The 20,963-nt window shown below is 43.0% G+C and overlaps 2 protein-coding genes across 2 annotated transcripts in view; one reads left to right on the top strand and one right to left on the bottom strand.

Moving 5' to 3' along the window:
• Bzw2 (basic leucine zipper and W2 domains 2) overlaps positions 1-9,258 on the bottom strand; it is a 56,552-nt gene extending 47,294 nt beyond the window's left edge. Inside the window, 1 exon segment of the mRNA XM_034514500.2 lies at positions 9,102-9,258. The gene's annotated coding sequence lies outside the window, so the exon portion shown is untranslated.
• A 311-nt stretch (positions 9,259-9,569) lies between these two features.
• The window catches only part of Ankmy2 (ankyrin repeat and MYND domain containing 2), a 37,085-nt gene continuing 25,691 nt past the window's right edge, over positions 9,570-20,963 (top strand). Inside the window, exons 1-2 of the mRNA XM_034514315.2 lie at positions 9,570-9,855; positions 16,920-16,984. Of these exons, the coding sequence (XP_034370206.1) occupies positions 9,789-9,855; positions 16,920-16,984 (132 nt within the window). The 5' untranslated portion in view covers positions 9,570-9,788. The remainder of the gene's footprint in view (positions 9,856-16,919; positions 16,985-20,963) is intronic.

Genomic DNA, 20,963 nt, shown 5'->3' with positions numbered 1-20,963 from the left:
ATTAATATTTTTATACATGAGAATTTCATGGTCATTAAGTAAGGCAAATGTTAGTTTGTAATCACTTTCAATGTTCCTTTCTTTAGAAAAGTGTTACTTCCTGGTTAGATAGCTGAGCAGATCTTGCACTTGAGTACAGGAGAACGGGGTGTGCATGTCTGTGTGGTGCATGCACTTGAGTCTGTGGGGCCCAGAGCAGGCTGCAGGTGTCCTTCTCTATCGCTGTCTGCAGTATTGCCTTGAGATAGCATCTCTCACTGCATCGGAAGCTTGCCAGTTCAGCTAGACTGGTTGGTCAGCAAGCTCTCAGAATCCACCTGTCTCTGCTCTCTCTGGTTCTGAGGTTACAGGCATAGGCGCCCATACTCAGCTATTTTTAATGTAGGTGCTTGAGATTCAGATTCAGGTCCCCATGCTTGCTGAGAAAGTGCTCCTCCACACCCAGCTAACGTCATCTTAAGAAAGATGACTATTTTTTTTTGAGGCAGGGTTCCCCTGACCCCCCTCTCTATATATATATATATTGATGAAAAAGAAAGAAAGAAAGAAAGAAAGAAAGAAAGAAAGAAAGAAAGAAAGAAAGAAAAAAAGGAAAAGAATACAACTCCTCAGAGGTATGGTGAAAGAAAACGTTTATTGTAGCTAAAAGGGAGAACACAGAGACATCTGGGAGTCCAGAGTGGACATGACTCTGAGCCATATCAGGAGAGCAGGGGTGGTGAAGAGAGGAACCGCTGACCAAGAAGGGTAGCTTGGATTAAAAGACTGAGGCATGTCCTAAAAACCACTAGATTATATAGGGAAGGCCATGCTATTCATACCTTGTAACTGAAAGGACTAAGGAATGCTGGTAGAACTTGGTGGCCAGGTCCACTTTGCTAAGTTAAATAGGCACTTCAGCCATTTGTCCCAGAGTATGAGACTAAACATATATCTTTCTGGCTTCTCTGAACTTCACCATGTCAAACAGAATGGTTTTATTTAAAAAAACAAAAAACAAAAAAACCTGTCTCTGCCTCTGCAATGTTGGGATTAAAGGTTTATACCACCACACCCAGGTGAAAAATGACTTTAATACATGATCTCTCTGCTCCACTTAGATGTATGAAGCTTACTGATTGTGCAACAAAGGCCTCCTGAGTTGAAGAAAACCAGGAGATGAGGATCGCAAAGAACAGAATGTCCCATACCCAGATATCAATTCATAAATGCGGAGAAACACACCCCTCACGGGTGTGTTTGTGCTTCTGGTCCAAGCGCAGAATCAGAGGTTGAGCCAGCACAGTAAGAGTCCTGATTCCACTACTTGGAGGGTTTTAACTCAAGGAGGAGGCTACTGTGTGCTGGAGCAGGAAATGCCAACATCACGGTAATGAGCCTTCAGGAAGGTCAAAGATGGTGGTGGAATGAATCCAAACATTTGCTCAGTTATTACTTCTTTCAACCTAGAAACTCCTACCCTATCATCTGGGACAAGGACCTGCCCAAGCCTGCCTAGCACATGAAGCTTTAGTTGAAGGCTAAACACACACACATACACCCATGCATATGCTTTAGACAGTGAAAGCACAGGCTAGGCAGAACTGCCAAAGCCTGGACTAGTATTCAATGGACACAGGGTACAGCACACCAGTGACAAGGTACTGTATTCACCAATACAGTTTTATTGGTGATCAGGCAATGAACTCAACTCTAAAGGAAACAAACATGTATCTTAAATTTTGGGTTTTTTTTCTTTTTACATTTGATTTGTGATGGTTTTGCCTATATATGTATATGTATATGTATATGTATATGTATGTACACCACAAGCGTGCCTAATATCCATGAAGGTCAGATGAGGATGATGCATCCACTGGAATTGGAGTTACACCATTTGGGTGTTGGGAACTGGGCCAGCATCCTTCACAAAGGCACAAGCTCTTAACACATACAGTCTCTCCAGTGGCTATTAAGTATCAACAACCAAATATCCAAACTGGTACAGTGTTACAAATTGTTTCTTTTTCTTTCCTTAGTGCAAAGGGTTGGAGCTCTATCTCTGATTGATACCCACCCCTTTCCCCACCTTGGACTTTAATGTGGTTCAGCTGTGTGGTCAATCATTCATTTGTTTACCTAATATGTCAGGTCTGAGGGGCGCAAAAGGACAAAAGCAGACAAAGTTCCTGATGTTCCCTTGTCAGCAGGTGCAGCTTTGTCCCTATTTACTAAATTGTAATCATTTTAGCAAAGCAGAGGCCCTGGTGGCAACTAATGTATCAAAATACTCTGTATCCTTCACTTGAGCAGTAGCTGGGCTAATGTTTGAATAATTGTGTGGGATTGTTTTTTCTTTAACTTTTTAACTCATGTTTAACATGCAGAAGGAATGGGATATTTTGAAAACCCTATTCCTAAACCTAGGTTTTCAAGGACCCCTCAGATAAATCTTGTAGAGTCACACATTTCATTTTAACATTGGTGATATCGCAGAAAGATTCTTGTCCCTCTGGAGCCTACACAGATGGAACAAGTCCACTGTCTCCATTAGAATCCTGGCCAAAGAGCCCAGTTGTCACATGTCTTAGAAAAATATTTATGATTCCTGAAAGAAGCTTTGCCATTATTGGCCCCATAGACTTTACAGTTTAGAGCTGGGCAGTGTAGAACGTAAATATTAATTTAAAGTGTAATGTCAGCCCTTGGGTATATTGAATTAGCATGTCACTATCAAAATGGCAAACGATTCTCTATAGACTTTTATTAAGGAAAATGTCCATGTATCTTTAGGGAAAGGACCTAACTATATTACCTCTTGGGGATATTCAGATATTGGGAAATATATGGCTCCACGATTTCTGTACTATTTGGGAACCAATTTTCAAGTATTTCCTGTAAGAATGGAATGGAAACAATCTTCATACTCCCAAACCTATTCTGTGACATCCTTCTCAAGCCAGCAGTTTCCTTGCCACCATTCAACTGCAGGTTCTCTTTTATCTTTCCTGTTTATAAAAGCCCCACCTTATTATCTTATAATCTGAGGGAAAGAAACATAGGCCTTGCTTCCCCTGCAACACCCCCCTCCCCCAAACCTCCCGCTTAGAAATGAGAGGTCTAGGAAACTTTACAGATTAAAGAGTTAACATCCTTTTTTATAACTATATGTGAAGACAAGGATGGCAGAAGAATATCAAAAAAAAAAAAAAAAAAAAAAATCTGTAAATACCACAGTAATCAGGACTGTGGTATAAGTCCTTGCGGCCCTTCACCTCCAGGGCTTTTCTTCAGATTTCCTAAACAGCTGTATATCTAACAACTGTCTTCTAAAAAGTCTGGCTCTGGAATGGGTGTGGTGGTACACTCCTTTAAACCCAGCAGAGGCAGGTAGATCTCTGTTAATTCCAGACCAGCCTGAGTTCCAAGATAGCCAGAGCTACATAGAGAATCGGTCTCCAAAAAATAAATAAATAAATAAATAAATAAAAATAAAAAAACAACCAAACAAACAAACAAAGATGTTGTGTTCTCCTCTAATATAAAAATAAGTTGGAAAGAAGGGAAAACTGCCATCTTGTCCTTGTGCACGCTGATTCTCTTATCACTGTCAAATATTACTACTGTTTATAGAATTAACAGAATTAAAGCTAGCCAAATGGCTATTCTTTTCTTGATATTAAAGTGAGGCACTATTCTTATCTCTATCATTATATATTTCTCTGTTCCTGACCTAAACAAACAAACAAAAATCCAAGAAAAGAGCTAAGACTGAAAATCGGCGAAGAATAATGACAACCCCGTATCGTATCTTTGGCACTGAATACAGAATGGCCAGTCAGTAATCCACCTCAAGTTTGATTTTCAAAGGAGACAGCTTACAAATCGGACTATCTATCTGCACATTTCTGGCACTCTTTACTCAACACATGCCAAATTTAGAACAGGCCAAATCATTCCACTTGGCACCTAACCTCCCAAAAGACACTTGCTGGAGAGATCTGTCCCCAATAAACAGATTCCAGAAGACGGCTAAGAATGAGAAGGGTAACTGTACGCAGCTTGTCCTCATTGGTAGATTCCATGTTAATAAAACGCTTTCTAAAAATCCCTCAAAGTTACAAAAGCAATGTTAAAATAATATTCAATAGTTCCAAAAATATAAAAGAGAAAAAAATTTTTTTGACAATACGGGAGAGCCAACTTAGTGCCCCATGATTGTTAAATGCTCCCCCAATGAGCAGAAAAATTGTCAACATCAAGAATCACAAAGTATGAAGTTGGAAGGATCAGGAAGCAAGTGTCCATGGAAGCACTCAGTTAAGCCAAGGGTAAGAACCTAGGAACATACCCTGTCCTGACCCTGGTCCCAGCTTTCCTGAATTAATAAGCTTCTCCTAGCAGTGCTGATACTGCTCTGAACAGTTAGCAAACCTGACACAGCTCCCAACGCTTCTGCCAGGCCTTTTTTGGAATTGAGTTCTTAGTTGGCTTAGAAGATGAAGAAGAAAAATCAGTATCTGCACTGAGTTCACATCTTGATTTTTCTCGGATAAACTAAATGTATCTTTCTTCAGACTTGTCTGCAGATAACTTTGTCAGTTTTAAAAGGGACAGCCAACAAGATGTTTTCAAACATCTTCAAAAGTAAGGATACTTAATGAAGTTGTCAAATACCTTCAACCAATAACAACAGTCTTGTCTCTTTTGTGTGTCCACTAAGTCCCCCACACTGAAGTCACAGATATAGCACAACGAACTGCACACCATTTTCTTCCTAAACAGTTCAGAACATAATTCTGAATAAGGGATCTTTTAAAACTGAAGCACACTACATCAGTTTAAGAAGTTAATATAATTAAATGTAATTAAATGTAATAGCATTAAATTTCCAGTCAATCAAGAAATGTACCTAATTTCCAAGGAGTTCAAATACCAAGGAGGGGAAAAAAATCTCTGTGTCAGATAAAATACTCAAAACTAGTTGTCAATAACCCTGCAAAGTACTACCTTTAAGCAGACAGGGAAAGACCAGGGGCTTGAAAGAAGGAACCAAGAATGGCATGCTAAACTTGTGAGAAGTTTTTTTTTTTTTTTTTTTTTTTTTTTTCTTCTTAGCTGGTAGTCCTGGAGTGTCAAGAAGCCCAGAGACTTCAAATGTCTCAAGACTTCTTGCCCTTGGTTATGGCTATGTGTGTTTAGTGCCACATCATTTCACACTGCCAGGAAGGATTAGTCAACTAGGGAAACAAATCCACCTAAAATAACTTAGAGATCAAATGAATTCAACTCAGCATGTAGTCAACCCCTACTAATTGCGAGATATGAGCCTGTATCTTCAGAAGCTCGGAGACAGTTGACCTGGTGAGTTTATAGTTGAGAAGAAAAAGAGGTCCAAACAATTATTTAAAATTGTAATAGGGTATGATTAAGAATTTAGAAGGAGCTGGGCAGTGGTGGCGCACGCCTTTAATCCCAGCACTTGGGAGGCAGAGGCAGGCGGATTTCTGAGTTCAAGGCCAGCCTGGTCTACAGAGTGAGTTCCAGGATAGCCGGGACTACACAGAGAAACCCTGTCTCGAAAAAACCACCAAAAAATAAAATAAAATAAAAAATAACGTTAAAAAAATAATTCAGAAGGAATACGGAAACAATGGTGTTAATTTGAAGGTCGATGGGGGGTGGGGGGGTGTGTGGCTGGTTTCCATAATATAATTTAGAGGTTGACATAAGGGTACCAGCAGCCATGTCATCTGTCAGTGTCTTGCCTGTGCAAAGACTGTATGTCTCTGTAACTATTTGGGAGGTCTGTACGCCCCTCACCGGACAAGGTGAAAGATACCACGCAAGCTGGAGAAAAGCGGTTGGTTATCTTGAAAGAAGACGAATTCCAAACAAGAGAGGAGGAGAGAAGGGGTGGTCAGGAAAGGCAGAGAATTCCAGGAAGAGAAAAAGAGGAACAAAGGGTGGAAATTACTGGCAGGTTAGGGAAGCAGCCTATGGTGACCTTAGGGTAGAGAGTGGGAGGAGCCGGCTGACTGGAAATGCCTGCTGGGACCACAGGTTGGAGCCTTACTCAGTGGCCAGTGAAAAGGTGATTGTGTTTGGTGTTTACCCAACAGAGAGCTCCTTGAAATAGCCGGGTGGGAAGAGGTGAAGAGAAAGTTTAGGAATCCAAAGCAGACACCCAAGGAAACAGGTAGCAGAGGGAGAGGTAACAGGACACATGTGACATTTCAAAGAGTAGTGATTTCTAAAAAGATTTAAAGGTGAAGACAGAAACAAGGGAGACTATCGTGTGTGTGTGTGTGTGTGTGTGTGTGTGTGTGTGTTAGTATATAATATGATTTTTTTTTGTAAAAAGAAAAACAACATAAAAATAGACACATAAACCACACAAATCCAGCTAAAGAAGGCTGCGGGTAAAAGAGAAGAGGCCAGGGAAAGAGGTGGGATGGAGGCTTGTACCTATGGCATGCTGAATCACATAAACATCTTATGAAATAGCCAGGCAGTAGGATGCCCACTTAGCACCAAGAGTAAAGGTTTGTGTTAAGTCTCAAACCCTGGGACAAATGGCTGAGGTGCTTATTTGACATACCAAGGCCAGGTTCTCCCATCATCCCTCAGTCCTTACCCTGTTACAGGGTTTGACTGGCATACCCTATCTACATGAACTCTCCAGCACAAGGGCTGGGCTGCCCTTCCCTCAGAGGTTCTTACCTATATAATCCAGCCATGTTGGTTACCTGTTTCTTTCACCTTTTTCCCTCTTGGCTGACATACCTGGTTCCCTTCTCTGTCCTCTCCTTACGTGGCTGTGGGTCATGTCTATGCTGGACTTTCAACAGATAGTATACATAGAAACAGTCATGTTCTTCCTTCTTATTTCTTTCCCCACCCCCATTCAGTTCAGCTGCATCTTAATTTATTTTATTTTTAATCTCTGAGACAGGGTTTTACCATGTAACATAACCCTGTCTAGCCTAGAACCAGTTCCATAGAAAGATCTGCTTGCCTTTGCTTCTAGAATGCTGAGATTAAAGGTGTGCACCACCATACCATATCCCAAGAAAGGTTCTTACAGACAAATCAGAAAGGATCTAATTCCAGATTTCATACTTCCCAACTGTGGGGTTGTAGGCAAATTAACCTCTTTTAGTTTCTGTTCCTATTTTCATAAATGAAGATAATACTGGCTAATTCCTGGTCTATAGTAACAATGGTTAAAATAATCCTATGCACAGTATCTGGCACAATATCCAGGACAGATTAGATAGTCAAAATGAATAGTTATTTCATTATCAATAGTTTTTTTTAAATGAGAACACATTTCAATAAGCTCATTAACTAATCTAATTTTGACATTAAATATTTATGCCATGATTGAAACCCTTCTGAACACTCGCCATTAGACATCTGGTCCCAAAATTCAAACTGAACATAAGATTCACTTGCACTTCTAGGAGGATCTTTTCCACTGTCCTTAAATATCATCAACTCGAAATTAAAGCCATGCATTCAGAAGACTAAATGCCCACCAGGTGTTTAAAACACAGCCCAATGTTTCTATCGGTCGAGGAACTGACAATCCCAGTGAGACAAACAGGTGTGACCTTCAAGTAACCATGGCCCAGATTTGGCACAAGAGATGGAAATCCTGGCAGTTAAGTACCCAATTCTGTCTCTGCATCTGCTGAAATGATGTGTAGTCACATGGTGAGGTTACTCTCAGGCATTTTCTTAGGTCTGTGGCTACCTCTGGCACATTAATTGCAGTGGCAGTAGCGTTATGTGTTACACAACACTGGTCACTCTCATAAGCCCCACTGCTTGTTTGGACAGCTACATCATTTTTAAAGCATCATCAAACAAAAGTTTCTTTGTTGTACATTGAGATGAATAATTACCAACCATTTTCATGTGAGAATCTGCTCCTCCCTCCCCAAGCTGAAGCTCTGTCCGTCTGTGGCTGTTGGGGGATGGGCAGTAGGAGTTTAGAAAAGATTGTGGTTAAAGACAAGAGATAGGGAACACCATCCCTGGGTCTCTTCGGAGTGCTAGCAGACGCTTTGAGCAAAATGAAGTAGAGATCCAGAGGAAAAGGCATCTCACATTATTTTTGGCATCGTGGAATTTAAGAGCGGTCCTGGAGATACTTAATAAAAACCACCTACATAATTATTCAAGTATTCCTCCCTAGCACAATTGCGTCCTCACGGAAACATCAATACTAGTCTGTTGAGAAACAACAGTAAAACAGTCATTTTTGAAGAAGCAGTGATTGACGCTGTAGAACGCTACAGATAAGCACCTTGGAGGAATGATTGCATATTTTCGTAAGCGTACCTTGCATCGGAGGCACAGAAAGGTACACACTTTATTCACCCCTTATCTACCTACGGTGGACGCTTCAGGATCCAAACCAGAGTTGAATGAAGGCTGGATTAAGAAGCTAATCTAAGGCTATATATAGACAGCAACACCAATTTAATCCCCGCCCTCTCCGGCCTCCCCTCCCTGGTTCCATAAATCCCCAAACCTGAGTTATAAAGACAGGCAACTCTCTCAGAGCAAAAAAAAACCCTCACACCCCAACGAAGTATCAGTACAAGCATAAATCGCTTCTAGATATGCTTAACGAACACCACAGATCCAGGTTCCATGGCTTCCACAGAGGCCAAGAGATGACAGACAAGTGGTGGGGAGGACGAGGTTTGCAAAAAGAAAATTACCTTCTCCGAGCCTCTCCCAATCTCGCTGATCATGGGGTGTTCCCCTCACCTCCCGGTAGCGGGCCTCCCCGGGGATCGCCACGCACGAGACCATGTGCACCCGACACTTTCACCGCGTGGCCAGCTCACGGCCCGCCCGCGGTCCCCGGAGCTCTTGGGGCTGCCAAACGTAGCGAAGTCTAGGTCTTGCTCGAGAGGCACTAATACACGGTATGTGCATGGATGATGGCGCGGCGAGGAAGCTCCCCTACGAAGAGGAAAGCAACCGCCCCAGGTGGCACATGCTTCCTCCACGCCAGCTCCAGCCCAGTGGGAGCCCTTGGCTTGGAGACAGTAGTGGCTCCCTCAACCCTCAGGCTCCCGCCACCCCACCTGGCCACCTCTTACCTGTCCAAGGAGGGAGCGACGACGCGCGAGACTGGTGGCTGCGGCAGATCCTGCAGCAGCAGTGGCGGCAGCAGCGGCTGAGGCAGACAATGGAGGAGTGAAGGACAGACACATTGACACAGACACACGGAACCCGGCGTAGCTCCGCCTCCCGCGCCGGCCCCGCCCCGGCCCCGCCCCCCGCCGGAACCGCGCCACTCTTAGGGGCACTGCAGCCCGTCTAGCTGCATCCTAATGCCTCGGCACGTGCCTACAGAAGTCGCTACCAGGCAGAGAAGTGCTATATGTAGAACTCAAGGAAACCTGTGTCCCTGTGTCCCTTAATAGGTTATCATGAGGGTAGGAAACCTAGAAGATGTATTGAACCCCCTTCCGATTTTCTTCTTTTGGTTTGGACCTCGTAGGTTGCTCCAATTGGAGTCTCTTGCTGCCTCTTGCAGCTCCTCCTCCCGACCGGGCCAATGAGGCACGGGGGCGGGACTTGTGGAGAAGGCCAGCCCGGCTCGCTCAAGCTCGCCGTACCCGCCAGCCCCCAGCCGCGAGATCCTAGCGAGTGTGCCACTTCCCTGGGCAGCTGCTCCAGCCTCGAGTTGCCTTGCTGTGGCGGTCTTCCACGACGCACACACGTCTCTCGTTTTTAAAAAACCTTTCCAAAGAAATAGAATAAGCGTCAAGCTGGCGGGAACCATGGGTCACATAAAGAAAGGCGAGCTGACCCAGGAGGAAAAGGAACTGCTGGAAGTGATCGGGAAAGGTACGGGTGCAGGGCTGGTATCTGGGCGCTGCACACCTGGTCGCAGGGCGTTGAGGAACCTGGAGCGCGCCTCAGGCCCGGAGGACCTTGGGCAACTTGCAATCCGGAAAAAAAAAAAAAAAGCCTTTCTGTCTCTGTCTGGGGACAGATTGCAGGGGCGGGGAGATGGAGGCAGAGCATTGCGATCAGATCTAGGTTGCCGACCTTAGACCTCTAAATCAGCTTTTTGGAAATCTACCGACTGACAGTACACATCTTAGACTGTCACACGCGGCCCTGGGCGCCTGTGTTTGCGTGTGCATGCTTGCCAGCTTCTTGAATGTTTTGACCGTAGTCAGTCGAGACCACAGTGGCCTGGTAGTTCTAGGCTCCTAGGCGGGTGTATATAGGGCCCTTTCGACTTCCGGAGGCCTAAGGATCTGGATCCCTTGCAGATCCCCGCCCCTGCTGGGGGTGGAGGGAGCATTCAGCAACAGGGGTTCTTTATAAGGGCACAGAACTCGGTCTGCACGTTCCTCCTTGAGCTTTCCGCTTCCAGGCCTTCTGTGGCTGGCTTCCTGTAGCCCAGGCCGTCGCAGGAACCCACAGGAAGGCTAGGAGATGGGCGAGACGTGACTGACCTTGGTCGGATGTTAGACCTCAAGCGATCTTGTTGAGCTCCTTGGTGCTTTCCTTTCCACTTTGTGGATTCGAGTCCTTCCTCTTCTGTGCAGCCTGTAGGAAGGAAGCCAACCAGAAGCCATGTTTCCCCCACCAGTCACTGAGTGTGGATGTCCCAGATGAGTCCCTGGCCGCATCCCCGTTACCTGGCAGGTGACATCAGCGTGACCACGTGTACTGTGTACTGTCACTTTGCTGAGATGAGGATGTGAGGCCTGTGAGCATGACTAATGTGGATGCTTTAAATTAAAATTTTAAACATTTACCCTCGAATGACAGAGAAGCTGGACATTTTAAACAGAGCTCCTGGGTTTACAGTTTTCTATTTAGTCAAACTCATCTAGAATCACAGATGAATGTCCATGTGTCTAAAGAGTATAAGAAAACAATGTCGGGTTTAAACTCAACAGGCGACTAGGAACTGATCTCACTTCTAAATCAGTCATGCCTAGATTCTCAGGATAATCAATATTTGCTGGAAATCTCAGAGCTCTGAGTTGGATTTTTATTTTGTGAACTGCATGGCCGTCAGTGAGTCCTGGCTTTCTGTCTTGTCTCTAGGTTAGTTTCTCCCTTTAGTAGGCATAGGATTTAGTTTAGTGACAGGAGTCCCAGCTGCATGCCTATTGTACCAATCAAAATTAAGAGAGGACAGATTTCAATGCACAATCCACCAGGAAACGGGAATCCTGATTTTTAACCAGGCCAGCTGACAAAAACTATGTGCGTGAAAGGGGAGGTATGAGTTCTTGGATGTACTTGGACATGTACACAGGGTTCATTCTAAGGTTGTATCAAACAGACTGAGTGTGCTCATCTCTTGCATTTCTTAGGTCACCTCATGCTCAAGGTTTGTGAGTGCACAGGTGCTGGTTTTCGTTGGTTTAGTTCCCCCCAAGCCTATGAATAAAGATACAAGGTGAATTTACTTAGTGATCCATTCTTGTCATATCCAGGTGTCTGAGCCTTTATTGCTCTCAGAAAATACTGGGAGATCAGAGAAGATAAGACAACACTGAAATGCCATTTTGAGGACATTTGGCATGTTCTCATTCGTTTCATCTAGAACAGCTAAAGTTGGGTGTTTGTTTTGTTTTCTCTGAATTGTAGTATGAAGTATCGTGGAATGGTCATTAACTATGTGTCAGAGTTAGGTTGTGTGTGTGTGTGTGTGTGTGTGTGTGCACATGTGTGAATTTGACACAAGCTAGAGTCATCTAGGAAAAGAAGCCTCGACTGAGAAAATATCTCCAATAAGTTACTTGAGGCAAGTCTGTGCCAGCATCTTCTGGATCAATGATCGATAAGAGAGAACCCTGCCTACCCTGTGCCACAGGTAGACAGTTGGTCCTGGATTCTTTAAGAAAGCAGGTCGAGCCATGGGGAGCAAGCCAGTGAGCAGCACCTCTCCATGGTCTGTCTTTTAGTTCCTACCTCCAGGTACCAGTCTGGAGTTTCTGCCCAGATGACTTCTGCATGATGGAGTGTTACTTCTTGCTTTTCGGCATGTTCTTTTATCTGAGCAATAGAAAGCTAAGTAGGATACTATATCAGTCTAGTTTGTAACACCGCCACCTCCATTTCCATGTGGTGTGAATTTCTGCAAGTTACTTTTTCTATGTCAGGGTCTCTGGTGGAAAATGGTATAAGAGTCCTGACCCCAGCATTGTTGCAAGGACCAAGTGAGCTAGTAACTTCTGCTGCCTGTGTTATTGGCAAATATCTCCTCTTCATAGAGAAGGAAACTGGAATGTGAGAACTTCTAGAAACCTTGCAGAAATCTACTGTTTTAAAACACAAGTTATAGTAGATATAGTAGACTTTTAAAAAGATTTTAAAAATACAGAAAATGTGGTACATTTACACAATAGCGTACTACTCAGCTATTAAAAACAGTAACTTCATGAAATTCTTAGGCAAATGGATGGAACTAGAAAATATCATTCTGAGTGAGGTAACCCAGTCACAAAAGAACACACATGGTATGCATTCACTGATAAGTGGAAATTAGCCCCAAAGCTCAGAATACCCACGATACAATTCACAGACCATATAAAGCTCAAGAAGAAGGAAAACCAAAGTGTAGATGCTTCAGTCCTTCTTAGAAGGGGAGATGAAATACTCATAGGAGGTAGAGGGTGGGAGAGGGGAAAGGGGGCAGGATCAGGTATGAGAGGAGACTAGGATGATATACAGAGGGTCAGGAATTTGAACGGAGGTATATAGCAATGGGGGATGGGGAACTGAGGGTAGCCACCAGCAAGTTCCAGATGCCAGGAAAGCAAGAGGCTCCCAGGATCCAACAAGGATGAGATTAGTTAAAATGCCCAACAAAGGGGAGAGAGAACCTGTAGAGATCATATCCAGAGGTTAGGCAAGGTCCCCAGTTGGTGAATGGGGCCACCCACTCATCTCCCAATTCTTAACCCAGAAGGGCTCCTGTCTAAGGGAAATATGGGGACAAAGTGTGGAGTAGAGACTAAAGGAAAGGCCATCTAGAGACTGCCCACCTGGGGATCCATCCCATATATAGACACCAAACCCAGACACTATGGTGGATGCCAATGCATGCTGACAGGAGCCTGATATAGCTGTCTCCTGAGAGGCTCTACCAGAGTCTGACAAATACAGAGGTGGATGCTTACAGCCAACCATTGGACTGAGCACTGGGTTTCCAATGGAGGAGTTAGAGAAAGGACTGAAGGAACTGAAGGGGTTTGCAACCCCATAGGAAGAACAGTATTAACCAGCTAGACCCCCCCAGAGCTCCCAGGGACTAAACCACCAACCAAAGAGTACACATGGAGGGACCCATGGCTCCAGCTACATATGTAGCAGAGGATGGCCCTATCTAGCATCAGTGGGAGGGGAGGCCCTTGGTGCTGTGAAGACTTGATTAATTCCCCAGTGTAGGGGAATGCCAGGGTGGTGAGGTGGGAGTGGTTGGGTGGGAGGGGGAGCACCCTCATAGAGGCAGGGGGAAGGGGCATGGGAGGAGGCTTTCTGGAGGGGAAACCGGGAAAGAGGATAACATTTGAAATGTAAATATATAAAATATCCAATAAAAAAGAGGGGAGAAGATTTTTAAAATATTTTTATTATTATTTTTATGTTTAATATATTTATATTTATTTTTATAATACATGTAATATATTGCATATATTGTAATGTATAACAATAAATATATTTATTTTTATATTATTATTAAACTAAACCCACCTTTAAATAAATTTCAAATATTTTATGAGTATGTGTATTTTTGTTGGAAAATGCAGGTACTCTTGGAGTCCAGAGGGTATCAGATTGCTTGAAGCTGAAGTTATAGTTGGTTGGGAGCCATGCGGATGCAATGGGTGATGGGAACTGAATTCCAGACCTTTGCAAGAGCAGTGTGGTCTCTTAACTAATGGATTGTCTTTCCAGCCTCTAATTGTCTGCTCATAAATATTTTAAAGTTTTATATGTGATGATAGCAATTTATATCTGTATATTTTTCTTTGAAAATGAAGACACTGTGGGCCACACAAATACCTTAGTGTGAAAGAGTCTTTCTGAGCAAACTCAATAACCTGAGTTTGTTTAAAGCTGTGACGCTTTAACACAGTTCCTCATGTTATGGTAATCCCAACCATAAATTTATGTATTTATTTATTTTGCATATTAATTTTTTATTGAGATGAGACATAAATTTATTTTTGCGGCTGCTCCATGACATAACTTTTGCTACTGCTATGACTCACAATGTAAATATCTGGTATGCAGGATATCTGATATCGTCTGATCCCCGACCCCGACCCCAAAACAGATCATGACCCACAGGTTGAGAGCTGCTGATCTATACCTATTATAATTAATGGGTAAATGTGAGTTAGGTGTTAATGTGAATCCTATGAGCTGTCAGACCCGAGGAAGACATCTCGTTGATGTCTGCTGGAGAATGGCTTGATGTGTGTGTGTGTGTGTGTGTGTGTGTGTGTGTGTGTGTGTTGGCAGGGGTTGGGGATTGTCTGTACCTCTGCTGTCATTGATAAAGTCTTGGGACTACTAAGTAAGAGATAAGCAGGATCAGGAGAAAGCATCCCCTACCCTATGGTTTACAGCATGCCCAGAACCTTCTCTTTAGGGTGTTGGCCTCTGGGCAAACATTTTACAGAATTAACGGCCTGTTCTCTAATGCAATCCAAATGTTTATGATTGTAATCCCAGTCCTGTCCTTAACATGTGGCAGGCTTTGATCTGCTCACCATCCCCGTAGTTTTCTTGAACACTATAAACATCTTCTGGCCAGAAAGGAAATGCGTTCCATGAGCTCTCTCAGTGGAGAATGTGGTTCTACTGAAGCATCTTCTCCAAGTACAAATGGAATGAAGGACTTTTTCTTCCCAAATTTCCTTGCGGCTGTTCGAGAAAGGCTCTGATGAGAAGCCACAGGTGTGGCTGAAGTTGAAAGTAGAAGTTGCTTATATACTCCAAAGCTTCCACGTTTTGTGTGTGTGTGTGTGTGTGTGTGTGTGTGTGTAGTTGTGTAGAATTGTAGGTATATAGGTGTGCGTTCATTTGGGTGGAGGTCAGAGGACAGCCTTAGGTGTCATTATCAGGAACATTGTCTCCCTCTTTTGAGATAGGGTCTGTCTTGTGCATGGAACCGCCTGGCATGTGCTACATCAAATTCCTGCTTTTCCTCAGCCACTTAGGCAATGATTACTAATGCCTCTCACAGGGAGGTCAGTGGCAGGAAGGAAAAAAAAAAAAAACAAAAAAAAAAAACCCACAGTATTTATGGAGCCAGGGGCCTGTAGATCGTTCTGTTGACATTTTCCCAACACACCCAGTGGCATTGGCATCGTTGCTTCTCCTGCACTGGTGGGAGAAGCCTTTGAGGGGCTTGCCTTCAAATCCTATAGGGGAAAGGAGCATGCTGGTCTTTAGTCTACACTCCACTTCTCCTCTCTCTCAGGTTCAGGGTGCTCCTGTTTTTTCTCTTGTTTTGAGGCATATCTATCTCCCTGGCACTCTGAGGACATTCACTTTCATCGTTTGCTTCCTAATCAAGCCAGAAGTTGTTTGGCAGAGCATGCGGCTGTTGTGGAGTACTGGTGACAATACTGACCTGACCTCCTGCAGCCGCTCTCTGTCATGTTGCACACACAAAACCGGAAAAAACCTGCTCATTCTGACCCAGTTACAGCTCACTTCCAAATTTTGCAGAGAACTGAGTTTTCAATTGTAATACGATCCCTCATAGCACAGGAGACTGAATCCTGACCAGAGAGTACTTCTCCGTAGTAACAGACTTTGTAGGTAGGTCTTACCTATCAGTTTACAAACCAAGCATTTTGTTAAAACGTGCCATCAGTTACCAGACCCAGGGCTGACAAATGGATAGGATACTGAGTGCATCTTGAATTCCAAGCATTACACAGATGTGATTGTCCGTTTGGGATGGTGATTTGGATTAGGTGGCTTTTAGGATTTGTTTTGGCCTTAACTCCTATGCCGAGTGGTTATGATATGACTGCCAAAAGGAAAATGGGGCCAAGGTAATATACTTTAAGGTCAATGGAAGTAAAAATAAGATGGAATTATGCTAGTTTGTATAAAACTGTTTCTCTGGAGGAATGCTTGTGACTGTGTGCTCTATGTCTTAGAACCCAGCCTAGCTAGTCTTGGCTTTTCAGATAGTCCTTTAAAGTATATTGCCTCATCAGTAGACTCTTCCTCCATGTCTAGTGAGAGATGAGTAACATTGAATTAGTTGATCTGCTCTGGCTCCTGCAGGTTGTATGTTTGTGCTCACTGCACCAGCCCAAGAGCTCTGGATTCACAAATGAAAAAACGCACACGCACATGGGCACACACACACACACACACACACACACACACACACACACGCACGCACCAGCTAACTTTGAAATGCCTTGACTAGATCAATAGCTAGGCACTCCTAAACTTCCCCTATGCTAGCAAACACTCCCCTCTGGTATTCCTGGCTTAATACCGTCTAAATTTATATTTTATCTTTGCTGTGCTGTTACCTTCAGGTCAGGTGCCCCCCTCACCCCCCAAATAGGGCTGCTTTCCCTTCCCACCTACATTGCTGGATGATTTCTCTATTGCAGCTCTCAAATCTGATCTCTTTGCCTCTGAGCCATGATGATTCTCCTCCCCTTTCTCTATCCCTCAGTCTCTTTCTTGCAATCTAAAAGTCCCAACTCCATCTCCCTGCCCAGCCATTGGCTGTACAGCAATTCTTTATTTCCAATTGAAGCCAGCTGGGGGTGGGTGGGGCAGGGATCCTCAGGTCTGAAAGAACAGCTTTGGGAGCCGAATTAAGACAGCATTAGAACCAATTCCCAACAGAGACGACCTCACATTTCACTACTTTTCTTCTTTTTCTTTTAAAGGTACCGTCCAAGAAGCTGGAACACTGTTGTCTAGTAAGAATGTTCACGTCAACTGCTTGGATGAGGTAAAATTAATATATCATTTTACTTCCTGGGAGAATGAGTAACCTAGACATTGGGGACATTTCTCAGTAGGTCAAATGCTTGTCACGTAAACCTGAGGATGTGAATTCAGATTTCCAGTGCAGATGTGAAAACCAGGCATGGCAGTCCAAACCTGTAATCCCAGCATGGGTGTAGGAATGGGGTGGTAGAATCAAGGGATCCCTGGATCTCACTGGCCAGCAGGCAGTCTAGCCAAGACAGTGAACTCCAGGGTTGGTGGAGAGACTCTGCTTAAAAATAAGGTGGGAAGCAATAGAGTAAGACACTTGACATCAACTCCTGGCTTCCACATAGGCAAGCACACTTGTATCTGCACACATGTGAATACACACACACACACACACACACACCATGTATACACACCCCAAAATGGATAATATAAAATTTTTCAATGGAAGTTGTTTTGTAGCCTTTGTTATACTCAGATTATACTACTCAAACCAAGATTAGAGACAATGAAAACTTGATTGATCTTATGAGCAACCAAATAAGTACAAATTAAGCTCAAATTGTAGGAGTCTTCTTCTTCCTTTTCCCCTCCCTTCTTCATCTCTCTCTCTCTTCCTTTCTTCCTTTCTTTCTTTCTTTCTTTCTTTCATTCATTCTTTCTTTCTTTCTCTCCCTCTCTCTCTTTCCCTCCTCTCTCTTTCTTTCTTTCTTTCTTTCTTTCTTTCTTTCTTTCTTTCTTTCCTTCCTTCCTTCCTTCCTTCCTTCCTTCCTTCTTTCTTTCTTTCTTTCTTTCTTTCTCTCTTTTCTCTTTTCTTCCTTCCTTTCTTTTTTTTTTTTTTTTTGCTTTGTTTTTGAAATAGGGTCTTAATTCTATGTAGTCTAGGGTCTAGGGCACCCTTTGAATTGTTATTCCTCTTGTTTTGGTTCCCCAAGCTCTGGGTAACAGTTATGTAATTAAAGGTGTTTGCCTTCAAATAACTTTTGTTGTTGTTGGTTTTTGTTTTTGAGACAAGGTCGTATTATGCAGCACTGGCTGCCCTGGAGCAGGCCTTTATCATATTTTACAAAATGAGGAAATATTTTCTTTTATATACTAATAGATTATGTAAGTTATACTATTCTGTTTTGTTTTGTTCTGTTCTGTTTTGAGTTATTTGTCTCCTGATCTTAAGGGTTGTCATTATGGTTTTACAGTGTTATACTATGGAAACAACTAGAAAGGCTAGTGTAGAAGCTTTTATCTTACAACGTAGTAGTGTGTTAATATCACTTCAGGTTTTTTCCATGAATCATGAAGTGTAACATTAGAACCAACATAATGCATGGTAATCATTGCCTTGCTTTGGGAATTTATAATTCCCCTTTGCACTGTCCCACATTTGAGTGATACAAAGTGAAATTAAGAGACAAGATAGTAGGAATGACATCCAGAGCTTCAAAGATCTAGTCTAACTTTTCTTGGATTCTAATAGCCTAGGATAATGATACCAGCAAAGCACACATCCCATGTGGGCGTGACAGACAGCTGGTCCACACACCTAGCACCTAGCGTAAAGTTCTCTTTATGCTTTTGGAAAGAGGCTTTCCTGGTTTAGGCCCCTAAAATCCAATCTTGCTAAAGTAGCTACTCTTAAGAGAGAAAGAACAGGAGAATAAAGACAAAGAAAGAGGGAGATGATTGTAGGACTGTGAAAGGACAGCATGGTTTCTGGTTGAGCACTGGCTCTAAAATGCTGGAGACCCCAGGTGATCCTAAGGATGGCATGCATTTCACCACGCTCCCAGACTCCAGGCTCCTGACACAAGGTCAAAGACCTCCATAGAGTGGGATCCTCCAGTCACGTAGGATCACACCTACTAGACCCTCCACAGGTAGAGGGCATGACTGCAGGCCGCTGAGCCTCAAGATTTCCATATTAATGAGATACCTAAAGGCCAAAGGGCATAGCCAATTAAACATTCCTTCCTAGACCCTCCTCCTTGCAAAAGGTATTTAACCTCAGGCCCACCCTGAAAATACCAGGGTATAGAGTTCATCTATTTTTCCCCATGACAACAAATGTCTTAAGACAATGGACTATTTTTTTTTTCCTTTGGGACAGCCATGGGGAACAGTGGAGCAGGTCTTCATCTAGAAACTGTGCATTCCCAGTCATGGAGACCACCAACCCGGCCACCCAAGCCAAGTGGGCAACCACCCTGAGCACCTCTGTCCCCATAAGAGGCCCTAGCCCTGTGGCGAGACAGAGGCCGGACCCCCACACTAACCTAACAGTACCCCCCACACACTACAACCCAACAGATGACACTTTAAAATTAGAAGGAAATAAAGAGAGGCTGGGGTGGAAATGGGCAGAAGTGACTAACAGCCAACCAGAAGAACAGCACCATTCTCAGCATAAGACGTAAAGGTTTTGCACATCTTCTTTGGGCTTTTCAGATTATCACATTGTATTGAGAGGTTCTGTTTTAAAGGCAAGATGGTGGTACAGTTTCAATATTATTGTCTGCAGACAAACTTTCATGGTTTCAATATTGTTCTCTGTGGATGAACTCTCATTATAGGGTAGGATTCCTGGATTGCCTTCCTGTTCTGGACAGAACAGAAAGATGGAAACCTGAATGAAGTCTCTCTCTTTAAGAAGGGCTGCTGTTGTGTTAATTCTCATATAACACACTTGGTTTGCGTCTGACATTTTAAACATCATTTGTTTTAGTTGATCATCTCACCCCAATTTTTCTCTTCTTTTACTCCCAGTATTTTTTTTTCACATATTTTATTACCCACTCCTCTTCCTTGAGGACCTTCCCCCTCTCATGGCTCCTTGCCTAGCTTCATGACTTAAATCCACATGGACATGTATATGTGTGTGTACACATACACATATACAGGTGTACATATGTACATGTTATTGTTGTTTTGCAACAGAAGATCAAACCCAGGATGAGTATTCACTGTATAAACGCTCAATTAATGGAGACTTCATATTGTATCGTCTTCTTGTTTTCCTCTTCTTAGTCCCAAGAAGTTTTGATGACTCCCACTAATTTGGCACTAACACAATCACCCGAGAGGACCCAGCCTCGATTCTATTGTCAGCATCCCTCTAAGATGGTGGTTTAAGGCAAAGTACAAAGGAAGGGCAATGGAACATGGGAGAGAAAAGAGAATCTTTCCTGTTGAGTGCAAGACAAGAAATCTAACAGAATTGATAAAAAGCCAAAATTATCTACTGAAGGAATTGCTTGCTTAAGGACATCTCAAGAATGGATGTTCAAAACAACAAATGAACCACATTTACTTAGGACTAGAATATTTATGATTGTGGGCTGAACCATCTTAGTACCCATCTCCAACTGAAACCACACACCTCATAAAGTAATATTATGATTTCATTAACAGAAAGAAAAATATCTTTTACTTTTTTTTTTTTTTTTTGAAACAGGGTCTCACTATGTAGCCCTGGCTGGTGTGGAACTCTCAGAAGAGATTCTTCTGCCTCTGCCTTTGATAGGATTAAAGTTACATTTCATTATTTATCATTGAAAGAAAATTCTTTGGGATAAAATGAATCAAGTAAACTAGTTTTACTTTATTTTTATTGGATGTTGAAGCTTTGTTTTAATTTGTAAATTTTGTTTTAAATTATACTTTTGAAACATTGTTACTTAAAAAAAATAGAATGATATATCCTATATCCTATTAATTATAAATTTCAAACTGAAGTTATCAGGAACAAATCAAATACAGTATAGCAATAAAAATGTGTAGCTTAGCCGGGAGGTGGTGGCGCACGCCTTTAATCCCAGCACTTGGGAGGCAGAGGCAGTCGGATTTCTGAGTTCAAGGCCAGCCTGGTCTACAGAGTGAGTTCCAGGACAGCCAGGACTACACAGAGAAACCCTGTCTCAGGAAAAAAAAAAAAAAAATGTGTAGCTTAACTTCTCAAGATAGGTAAGGCTAAGTAAGGGCTATCGTCAGACCTTCAA

Source organism: Arvicanthis niloticus, chromosome 11 (assembly GCF_011762505.2).
Source record: "Arvicanthis niloticus isolate mArvNil1 chromosome 11, mArvNil1.pat.X, whole genome shotgun sequence".
Taxonomy (NCBI): domain Eukaryota; kingdom Metazoa; phylum Chordata; class Mammalia; order Rodentia; family Muridae; genus Arvicanthis; species Arvicanthis niloticus.
Note: the sequence above shows the minus strand (reverse complement) of the source record. Positions and strands in the feature narration are given on the sequence as shown.